This window comes from Cotesia typhae, unplaced genomic scaffold (assembly GCF_013202065.1).
Source record: "Cotesia typhae breed Kobodo isofemale line unplaced genomic scaffold, CoteBio_Ctyphae contig_22, whole genome shotgun sequence".
Classification (NCBI taxonomy): domain Eukaryota; kingdom Metazoa; phylum Arthropoda; class Insecta; order Hymenoptera; family Braconidae; genus Cotesia; species Cotesia typhae.
In genome coordinates, this window is record NW_027423728.1 from 7,798,420 (window position 1) to 7,809,113 (window position 10,694).

Consider the following 10,694-nt stretch of genomic DNA (forward strand, 5'->3'; position numbering starts at 1 on the left):
GGAACGTTCTTCCCGTTTCGAGAGTGTTTTTAACCAATCAGGAGTGAGTTTCTTCTTAATGTCTTCTCTCATTGGCCAATAGAAATGTCTACTAATGTCAAAATACATTTTTATTTAATTATTTTTTAGGTTAAAATTATTAAAATTTTATTGATTTCAGTATAATATTGAGGGTTTTTTTTTTTAAATTAATGAAATTTTTGATTTTTAAATTTGTTGAAGAAATGTTTTTAAAAAGTTGCTGGTTTGTCTCTTATCAGAGGGGCCAAGGGAGGAATGCGTCATGACGCGGAAACGATTTTAGTAGAAACATGGAGGAAAATCTAGCAAATATCTAGGATTACCTAAAAAAAACACATGACCTGGATTTTCTGGAAATTATTCCAATACATAAAATGCTTTTTTTACTAGAGCAGATTAATTCTCAAATGATTTAATGAAACACTTGAACATACAGATAACAAATTAATTAATAAAATAAAAATTCATTTTTATTTTAATAATTACAATTAATTATGCAGTAAGTAGTTTTTGCTATAAGGATTAAGTTAGTTGACATTGTTCTGATTTTATAAATTCCTTTTAGGTTTTGTCAATTTGTCATGACTCATTAGACATTTATTGATTAGTTTACTAATGCATATTCAAATGTTGATAAACAGGTATATCTATGAACTATTATTTTTATAAATAATAGATTAATTATAAATATTTAAAAATTAAAATTTAATCTCCATATTATTTCTTCTTTTTATCTGTAGGTATTAATTGAACAAAGTAAATTATCCAGTCATTGAAAAATACTCTTTTTGTCTTTTGAAATAAAAGGCGAAGTAAAGGACATGAAAAAAAAAAAAAAAAAAAAAAAAAAATGGAAAGGTTACTCCAGGTGTTATTTTCTCCTTGAAATTTTTATATCTAAAATTGCACATGCTCCAAAATATTTTACTAATATATTTACTAAAAATTTATATTTCAGGAATGATTAAAAAATTATTTTTTTAATTTTAAATTAATGAAGACTAAAAAATTTCTCTAGGTATTTTTTTTTTTTTTGCAGAAAAAATTGAGATTAATTTTAACTATCCAAAAAATTTTAATCCTTAATTTTTTAATTAAAATAAAGAAGCTATTGATCTATATATTTTTTTTAAATAATATAATTATAATGTAAATATAAAATAGCGAAGTTTCAACAATAAGAAATTTGTACGTTGACAAAAGAATTGTTGGACAAAAAGTTGTAATATTGATTTTCTGGTATACATTCTCTAAATATGTATAAATATTTTCATATTGCATACTTGAGTGTAAAAGAACGTTGTACACACAATAAAACCATTGTTAACTTTGCCGGCTTAGCGACAGTAGAGCTAATCGCAGGATACGTAGGGAAAGAGTTCACATATATATAGGTACAATTTTTCAGGTGGCAAAATATCTATATCAATGATTTTTAGCAGTATATGTGTATTCGGTCAAGTTTACTCAAGTTTCTGGTATGTTCTCTCTCTCTCTCTCTCTCTCTCTCTCTCTCTCTCTCTCTCTCTCTCTCTCTCTCTCTCTCTTCCCTTTTATGTAGCTCCACACCTTTTTAAAATTAATCATAATTTTTTATAGCGATCAAAACAAGAATAAAGTTAGCCGACGTTTTTAATTTTTTTTTTTAATAATTAAATTAGAACAAAAAAATATTTTTGAAAAATTGCATGTGAAATTTTTTCTTTTATTTTTTTTTTTAAATAATTTTTCAATAAAAAAAAATTGTAAAAATTTTTAAATGTCGGCTAATTTAATTTTCATTCTATCAAATACGTACCTATGAACTTAATTTTTTTTTTTTTTTATTTTCAGGTTGATGTTTTCGCTTTCCAATTTCAATTTAAAGACTCAAAATTTTTATGAAAATTAATTTAGCAGATATTTAATAATTTCTACAAAAAATAAATTATGGCAAAAATAATTGACATGAAGAAATTTTAAAAAATTTTTAAAAATGCTATTTTTTTTAAATAATTCTGAACAAATTTATTTGTTAAAAAAAAATTAAAAAATAGTCAAGACTGCAAAATGTTAAAAAAATCTCACTGAATTTGTTTTTTATTTTATTTTGCTGAAAACAGAAACGAAATTTTAAAATTATAAACAAGCCTATGAAAAAAATCAAGAAGAAAAAAAATATGAAACTATATTATGAATAATAATTACAGCTTATCTTCAAAAATGTTTTTAAGTAATTCTATGAGCAAAAATAATAGAATATGCGGACAGGTATGATAAAAAAGTTCATGAGTAAGGTAAAAAATTAATTTAACACTTTAATTCCCCCTCAACGCAATTTGATAAAGACCTAAAGCCTACTTTTCATGTTGTTGTGTACATTTAAATGCGTTCCCGCGAATATACCGAGCGTTGTTTATTAAAAAATATTTTTATATAATATATATAACTCCATTTACTTTTAATATTATTATTACAATTAATAATATCAACAATTATTTATATTTAGATAATTATGGCGTCTTCTGCAGATGTTGCAACGGTAAGAATTTATTTTTAATAAATTATTAAACTAACCTCAAAATTTTGTTTTAGATTTTAAACCATAATTTTTTAAAAATTAAAATTAATTGTAGAATATTATAATAAATAATAATAAAAACTTTAATTTTATTTTCAGGCACGGATGCGAGCATATTTAAATTTACCATTATTAGAACGTTGTAAAGAACTGGCAATGTTTATAGTTGAATCTAGCACAACGGAATTGCAGCATGTTTTTCCTATTCTTATTGATTCAATTTTTGGCATAACAAATAATGTAGGATGGGGATTGCACAATATAAGTTCAAGAAAACATCCTTATGAATATGAAACTCTCTGCAATTTTTTCGGTCCTCAAGGACCTATTTTTTCTTTGTGCTACAAACTTTTACCAGATTGTTATTTAAAATACAATTTTCCAATTTCATATCTACCCGTAAGTAATTAATTAATTTTTATTTCAACTACATACAATTTTTTTATGGCATTAAAATCATTTTTTAATTTTTTTAACAAGTAGATTTTTCCAAAAAATTATTAAAAAAAAATTATATTTTTTATTTCTTTAAATTTCCACATCTCAATTTTTTTTATATTTTTTTTTTTTTTTTTTTTTGGCATAATTTATTTGTTAAAATAATTTATTTTCGCAATAAATAATTATTTCAGACAAAAATAAAGTTACTGGTCGAAGAAGGAATAATTCCACCTTTTTATCAAGACAAGCTGAAAGACAATCCAACGACAAGATGTCCTACTGCTCTATTATTGAATCCTTTTGAGTACTACATATTCCACTTTGCTTTCCACTTAACAAATCCATGGCTGCAACTCAACCAGAATGAGGATGTTTGGATGAATTGGGAAACTGTTTACGTTCAGCTTGCTCACTTATATTTATACCATTTCCTACCTCAAGACGATTCTCCAGTATTGCCCATAATCGGGCCGTATGTAAGAACGACTCCACCCCGAAAATTAATGCAGTCACCAGATTTAAAAAGACTGCAAACTTCTCGACTTCTAAGAACTTCTATCTTATCTCCAATATCATCTCCACCTTCAGGAGTTCCTCAGCAACAGTGCTTGCCGCAAGTTTGGCGGAGTGAGACCGTTGTTCAAGTATTTTTAGATTTCTGGTTGGAATATACAGAGGAAGACAAGCTGATTTCTCAATTAAGTCCTTCTTTGTCTTCATCTTTGCCTCGAAGAAACAGCATTCATTCCGGAGAGCACATTCGCTTGGTTCGTGCGTTTATAAAAACATTGCACGGATTTTCAAACAGTACAACTGGTAGCAAAAGTGCGATGGATGAATTAAAAAGGATAATAGTACCCTCGATACAAGGAAAAATTTATATATTTTTAAGGCAAGCTATTTTCCACTGGCCACTAGATAGTTCCTTCAGACTTATTCTAGAAGCTTGGCTCAGCTTCATCCAACCTTGGAGGTATATTCCAGAGTTCAGAATTACGAAAAATAGCACCGCTGCCGAAGAAGATAGAGGGAAAATTTCTGATCCGTCCTACTGGATGCCGTTTGTTGCCAATAATTTATTAGCATACACTGCTATTTTTCAGCAACTATTACCGAGATTTATGCGCACTGATCTGGTAGCTCCGAAAAATGCCTTGATGCTCTTTAGAGTTACCAAAGTATTTTCTCAGCCACATCTAGCGTTTATGTTAGCTGAAGCTGAAGGTTGTATAAATGATTCAAATGTAAGTCGAGGTAAATTATCTTCAAGCCAATGGAATAATATTATTAGGCAACAAATTGTTGAACTGGAAGGCCCTTCGTATCAATATGTTTCAATGTTCTCTACTGCTTCATCAGCTCAGGTAATAATAATATATTCTCAGTTTATTTAAAAATAAAAAGAATAATTATTTAATTTTTGTTTTAGATTACAAAACTTTTGGGTACAATCAAACAAGCTTATTTAACCGCAATCAGTATAATTGAAGCTTTAGAAAAAAGACGGAGAGAAAGGAAGTTTTTTAAATCTCTGTGGGAATTTTTCAACGGTGATGAATGTACTGATGATGATATTGGTTTAATTGAAAGAAAACGAGTACCAGGATTATTATCTAATGCACAACAACAGTTAATAGACATATTTGAAGTAATGATTTAGACTTTTAGTTATTGTTAATTTAATTATTATTATTAATAATATTAATTTTAATTTAGTTAGGAGACATACCCGAAGCTTGCATCGCAGCTGACAAAGAATATCATGATAGTATTTTATTTACGTCTTTCTGTCATCAATCACACGTAAGTATTAATATAAATTCAATATATATTCCTTAAATTATAAAATATAAAATTTTTAATTTTTAAATATTGAAATTTATAAATAAATTACAACTATTGTCATTTTTAACTCTATTTAATTTAATAGATGAATTCCAGTACGGATTCTAATCGACCTGGTGAGTTTGTGCTGATTCGAAATGCACATCAAAATTGTAAATGTATGGAGTACATGGGAGATCCAGAATTAAAACCTGTACAGTCTAACGAATCTGCATTTCTTGTACGCTTATTGTACAATTTTTGTCAATTTATTAACAATAAGGTATATATTTTTTTTTTTATATATGTATCTTACAAAAAATTCATCTAATACTTGAATTATTTACAGTACGAAGCAAAGATAATTTCAATGTACAATAGGAATGATTTTATTGGACGAATCGCAAGAAAAATTCTTCAACCACCAACAACAGTCATTCAATTACCAAAACGCACACCAACAGGATTTTTATCAAGAGAAGAACATTGTCTTCCACCTAGACTATCTTTAAGATTCATCGCCAGACATGATTTCAGTGTACTTATGATTTTTGGTGCCTTCATATTTTGTCTCATGGGCTTCAGTGTGCCTTTTTTGTATGCTTTTCATGGTTTTTGTGGGTAGTTTATATATTGATTGGAGCAGCTTGTGAGCCTTGGGTTTCTAGATTTTATAATGATAGACTGAGGAGACCCAGCTCGTTAACTTTTACAACAAACTAATTGTAATTTTTTATAATAATAGGTAACTGTTTTACGATAGTTTGATTTGATCAACTATTTTGAATTTTTTTATCTTTATAAAAATTTTTTTATTAAAATTTAGTCGTTATAAAAGTCAAAAAAATTGACAGATGTCTGTTAATTTAAGTATCATCTTCTACAAGTCTTCTTTTTATACAAAAAATGTCAGACTTTGATAATTAATGAGCCACAATGCTTATAATATAATATAATAATAATAATTTGTAATTGGTATGATTAGTGTTGGCTTATACATGGTCAATATTATCAAAAACTTTTTCCAATAATAATAAAAATAATTTAATTTTAACTATTAATTTTTTAACTCTTGATTTCAATTAAAAAAATTTATTTTTACTTATATTTTGCCAAAACAACAAATATTAAATTAAGTCCGAAATTTTTTTTTTTTAAGTAAGTAAATTTTTTTGAGAAAAAAAATTTTTTTTTTATTTTTTTGAAAAAGAAAAAAAACGAATAATATAATTGTGGTAATTTAAATTAATAGATTATAGATAAAAATATGCATCGATAAAGTAAAAATCTTCTAATGATTTTTTCTATATATATATATATATATATATATATATATATGAAATTATGCCCACGGGGTCTTTTCCGGAGTCATATTGCTTTCAGATTCGGTGATAGAAGGTTCTTGAAAGTCACAGAACAGAACTTTACCTTGTTAATACAAATAAAGTTGAATTTATTAAACATAAAAAATATATAAAAATAATTAATAAACCGCTCTAGCAATATTCAATGGCCTTATCTAAAAATCTATTCGGAGTTTCAAGTAAGTATAAGATAATTTCATTCATAACCTCATTATGTTAATCGCAGTTGGATTATCAATATTTGTTCTTTATTAATCTGGTTTATTTATCGAAATTTAATTAATTACTTGTATTTTCAAGAATTTGCGCTCACTTTATCTCGCCGATTGGTTCATAATATTGTTGATACTACCAAGCCAAAAGAAGGAATTTTTCCAAATGGACCCCTAGACGAAGATCTTGTAAGTTGATTATCATAGTGAAATTTATTCAAAAAATAAACTATACTTATAATAACTCATTTTTCAACATGGCGTGAGTGTTCACATTCTAAAATTATTTTTTGTGTTCACTCTGAGAAGGTTCAATGATCTTGAATTTTCGGATCGTTGGTTTATGTCGAAATTTTATAATTATGAACACGTGCGCTTGTTGAAAATAAAACAAAAATTAAAGTTAGCCGACTTTTTGAATTTTTTTTTCATTAATTAAATTGAAATGAAAAAATATTTTTTTTTTTTTTTTTTACTTGAAATAAATTATTTATTATTTATTTTTGTTTCAGCCGATTAAAATGGAAGCAAATCCATTTGAAAAGGAGAAGAAGCAATGTGTTCTGTGTCGTTTAAACGTAACTCCTGACTGGAAAAACGTGCGGTTGTTGTCACAATTCCAAAGTGCTTACACTGGTAGAATTTACGGACGCCACATAACTGGTTTATGCAAGCACAAACAAGAGCTAGTTGAACGTGAAATTCTTAAAGCTCAAAACAGTGGTTTTATGCCCTTTTACATGAAAGAGCCAAACTATTTGCATGATCCAATGCTTTTTGACCCAGATCATCCATTTAGACCTCACAAATATTAATGAGAAAAGACATTTTATAGTGTGACCGTATCTCCATTAAACCATGTGTTTTTTTTCTAAGCTAGATACAAATAAAAATAATTCAAATAAATTTAAAGCTATTATTTATTTCAACATAAAAAAAATAAATTATCTTTAATTTATAATTTTAATAAATATTTATCTTTAAGTATTAATTAATAATCTTCATTTGGAAATTTCACAATATGCTCAGGAATGCCTAACATCTTTAAGATTTCATCCATTTCTAGAGTTTTTCCATTATCTAGTTTCTCTGAACAATCTTTTTGGTACTGGATAAGAGCTTGCTGGCAGGCTTCTCTCCATTTTTCAATATCTATGTGAAGATCTTCTTGATTATTCTAGAAAAAAAAATTAAAATTAATTCAGGAGATATTTGACAATTTTGAATAATTTTTAACAAATAAATTATAGAAAAAAAAATTAACATGTAAGAAATTTTAAAAAATTAAAAATGCACTTTTTAAATATAAATTTTTGTTAAAATAATTTTAAAAATATTTTTACCTTTTTTCGATAGGCTAATTTCGTTTTAAGGCTTTCAATTTCCAGTTTTTTAATTTTAATTCTGCTTTTAAGTGCCAGAAAATCACCATAAGTTGGCTCTGAATCTTGAAGATTTTTTTTCGGACTAAAAATATTTTCCGATTCACTTACATCAATTTTACGGCGTTTTATAACTTCTCGTGACGGTGTTAAAAGTTTTCTACAAAGAAGTTACAAAAAAAAAAAAAAAAGCAATATTACAATACTAAAGTTATTTAGGAGTATGAATTAAAAATATAAAAATTTAAATAATATATTTACGCATTAGGAGAAGGAGATGGTGATAGAAGTCTTTTCAAATCATTCTTGACATTCTTGACTGGAGTAATATCACTTCTCATTGGCGAACAAAAAGGTTTGTTTGCTAAATAAGAATTCCTCAATGGAGTTCGCGTTAAATCAGCATTTTTACTATTCATTTTTTTAATTAAATTAACTGACTTTAATATTTAATATTTTTGATTAATACACAACCTTACATCTAGGCTTAGAAGATAAATTAGACAACATTTAAAATTTAATTAATTATTTTCAACTTCTGATTACATTTTTAAATGTTGTTTTATCTAATTCTATTTTTATTTTTTTTTAATTACAATGTAAATTTTCATTTAATTTGGAAGTATGTAATTTATTACAAACAGCTGATTAACAAACCAACATGTGCACTAACACGCTTGTGCTCTATTATGATTTTTTTTGTTACCAACAGATAATAAAAAATTATGCGGGCTAGTTTTTAAATTTAAAATTTACATTCATATTAAATATTAATTAATTCATCTAAATATTCTTAAAACAATAAAAGTTTGGATATAATTAAATTTAAAATTAAACAATTAAAAAAAAAAAAAAAAAAAAAAAAAAAACTAAAATAAATTCTAATTAAAATACTTCAAATATTTGAAGGAAAGAGCTTAAAAAATATGAACAATTAATAATCAATTATGATTATTTTTTTTGAGCGTTAATTTTTCGACGAAATGGATTAAAATTATACATCGACGATGAGTCACTGATATTATCTTTACCAGCGTTACCATTAAAACTCTTTTCTAAGCTTTTAGTATTATTGCAATTAGCATTAGTATTATTAATGCTCTTAGCATTATTTAAAGCTTTATTATGATTTTCATTATTAACCGCAAAGGCTTCTTTAATCGTAGATTGCCTCAGAGTATTTCTTGGAGTAGAATTAACTTGATTATTTATTTTATTGAAACTGTTTTTTGTCAACTGCACTCGACTTTTTTGAACTGGTCCTTGATTCGGAGTAATTATTTTCTGCCTGAAAATTAAATAAGTATTAAAAATTAAATAAAATAAATTATCTAAAACTTCAGCAGATAATTTTTCTTTAATTATAATAAATTAAAAATAAAATACTTACGGATTAATTTTAGATTTAGTGTTCACAGAACTTTGAATTCCATTAACACAATTTAATTTACTATTATTATTATTATCAATTTTTATTTTTTGAATTGGTAGTTGACCATATCGCTTCTCATTTTTAAAATCAAATTGGTTGTCATATCCAACTAACACTGGAGGAGTTGGAATGTTAATGTTAGTTGATGGAGTTTTTCTAATGAAAGCTTTTCTCGTTTCATTTAAATATTCACTACAAAAAAAATTATCCATTAAATTTTTTTATTTATTAAATTAATAATAAAATAAAATAAAATACCTGTATTCAAACAAATCATTAGAACAATCCAGGCATTTTTTTTCTCGTTTCAAAATATCAGACAATATGGAATCACAATCATCTTTATTCCATTCTCTTGCTCCAAGTTTTATTTTTTTAGCATTATTTTCAACTACGGCATCACATTTTCTTTTATTGTTATTATTGTTCCTGTTGACATCTCCATTTACATGCTCATTAACTAAGAGGTCTATTTTTTCCAATTCTTTGTCAGATAGAAATTCATTATCAACCCACAGATTGTCATGTTGACTGGATCCATTTGCTAGATCAGTCTGAGTTTCTTTATCACACAAAAATGATTTTTTACCATTAACAACAGCTGGATCATTTAATGGAATTTTTTTTTCTAAAGTTACAGCTCTTGTCTTCTTTACGTTGGAATCTTTCAGGTCTTGCTCCAGGATTGTCAATGCTTTATCCACTCCTGTGCAAACAAAACTAGGAGAATAATTGAATAAAAAATTATCTATAATAACAGCGTCATTATTATTAATTTTATTATTGATAACTTGATGGTTAGGCTGTTCTAAATTATTAATGTCATCATTAAGCTTCAAATCATTCTGATCCAAACTGATCCTTGATAACGACCGTGCAGCTTTTTGGAGTTCTTGACAGCTGTCAATGTCATCTAATGAATGAGAATAAATATCTTCATTAAAATGAATTGAGTTTTCTTTTTTACTGCAACACTATTTAAATTTGGATTGTCGATCTCCAATTTACATGTTGTACATAAGCTTTCATTGTCGACGAACTCAAAATATTCTTTATCTTCTTCTAATAATTTATCAAACGCTGTTTTAATATTATTCATTTTTTCTAAAATTTTAAATTAAATTATTTTTTATCTTTATAAAATATTTATTGCTTGCCAAGAAATTACTTTTGGATGATGATAACTTGAAATCAAAAAATTAAAATGGCTTCCATTATTCTGTCAAAAAAAAAAATCAAAAAGCTAATTTCATGTTATTGAAAAATTCGCGGCAATTTTTAAATTAATTATTAAAAAATAATTAAATCAGTATTTAAAATTTCGCGCTAATGACACGCTACGCCAAAGCTCTCCGCGCATTAATTCTTGTTAGTGTGTAGAAGTAAATTGATGAAAATATCTGTTTTTATTTTTATCAACAAAAATTACAAATCTTTCATTATATAAATGGTAACCAT

At 26.0% G+C, this 10,694-nt stretch overlaps 4 protein-coding genes and 1 long non-coding RNA gene across 5 annotated transcripts; 3 read left to right on the forward strand and 2 right to left on the reverse strand.

The window, feature by feature from the left end:
- Positions 1-345: 345 nt before the first annotated feature.
- LOC141524325 (uncharacterized) lies at positions 346-1,017 on the forward strand. The gene is made up of 3 exons (XR_012478690.1): positions 346-520; positions 587-662; positions 762-1,017. It is a non-coding gene; the product is annotated as an uncharacterized LOC141524325 (long non-coding RNA).
- A 1,145-nt stretch (positions 1,018-2,162) lies between these two features.
- On the forward strand, positions 2,163-5,907 carry LOC141524275 (sphingomyelin phosphodiesterase 4). Its single transcript, XM_074238048.1, has 8 exons — positions 2,163-2,271; positions 2,510-2,542; positions 2,681-2,980; positions 3,214-4,386; positions 4,452-4,670; positions 4,739-4,825; positions 4,953-5,129; positions 5,196-5,907. Exons 1-8 carry the CDS (start codon positions 2,194-2,196, stop codon positions 5,469-5,471), a joined length of 2,343 nt encoding a protein of 780 aa, XP_074094149.1. The 5' UTR covers positions 2,163-2,193; the 3' UTR covers positions 5,472-5,907.
- A 307-nt stretch (positions 5,908-6,214) lies between these two features.
- Positions 6,215-7,328, forward strand: Mrps18c (mitochondrial ribosomal protein S18C). The gene is made up of 3 exons (XM_074238130.1): positions 6,215-6,389; positions 6,511-6,611; positions 6,935-7,328. The coding sequence occupies exons 1-3, from the start codon at positions 6,356-6,358 to the stop codon at positions 7,235-7,237; spliced, it is 438 nt and encodes a 145-aa protein (XP_074094231.1). The 5' UTR covers positions 6,215-6,355; the 3' UTR covers positions 7,238-7,328.
- On the reverse strand, positions 7,325-8,416 carry LOC141524312 (uncharacterized). The gene is made up of 3 exons (XM_074238123.1): positions 8,066-8,416; positions 7,766-7,964; positions 7,325-7,599 (listed from the first exon to the last, which is right to left on the reverse strand). Exons 1-3 carry the CDS (start codon positions 8,221-8,223, stop codon positions 7,414-7,416), a joined length of 543 nt encoding a protein of 180 aa, XP_074094224.1. The 5' UTR covers positions 8,224-8,416; the 3' UTR covers positions 7,325-7,413.
- Positions 8,347-10,694, reverse strand: LOC141524103 (uncharacterized). The gene is made up of 4 exons (XM_074237758.1): positions 10,666-10,694; positions 9,495-10,202; positions 9,195-9,428; positions 8,347-9,092 (listed from the first exon to the last, which is right to left on the reverse strand). The coding sequence occupies exons 1-4, from the start codon at positions 10,692-10,694 to the stop codon at positions 8,756-8,758; spliced, it is 1,308 nt and encodes a 435-aa protein (XP_074093859.1). The 3' UTR covers positions 8,347-8,755.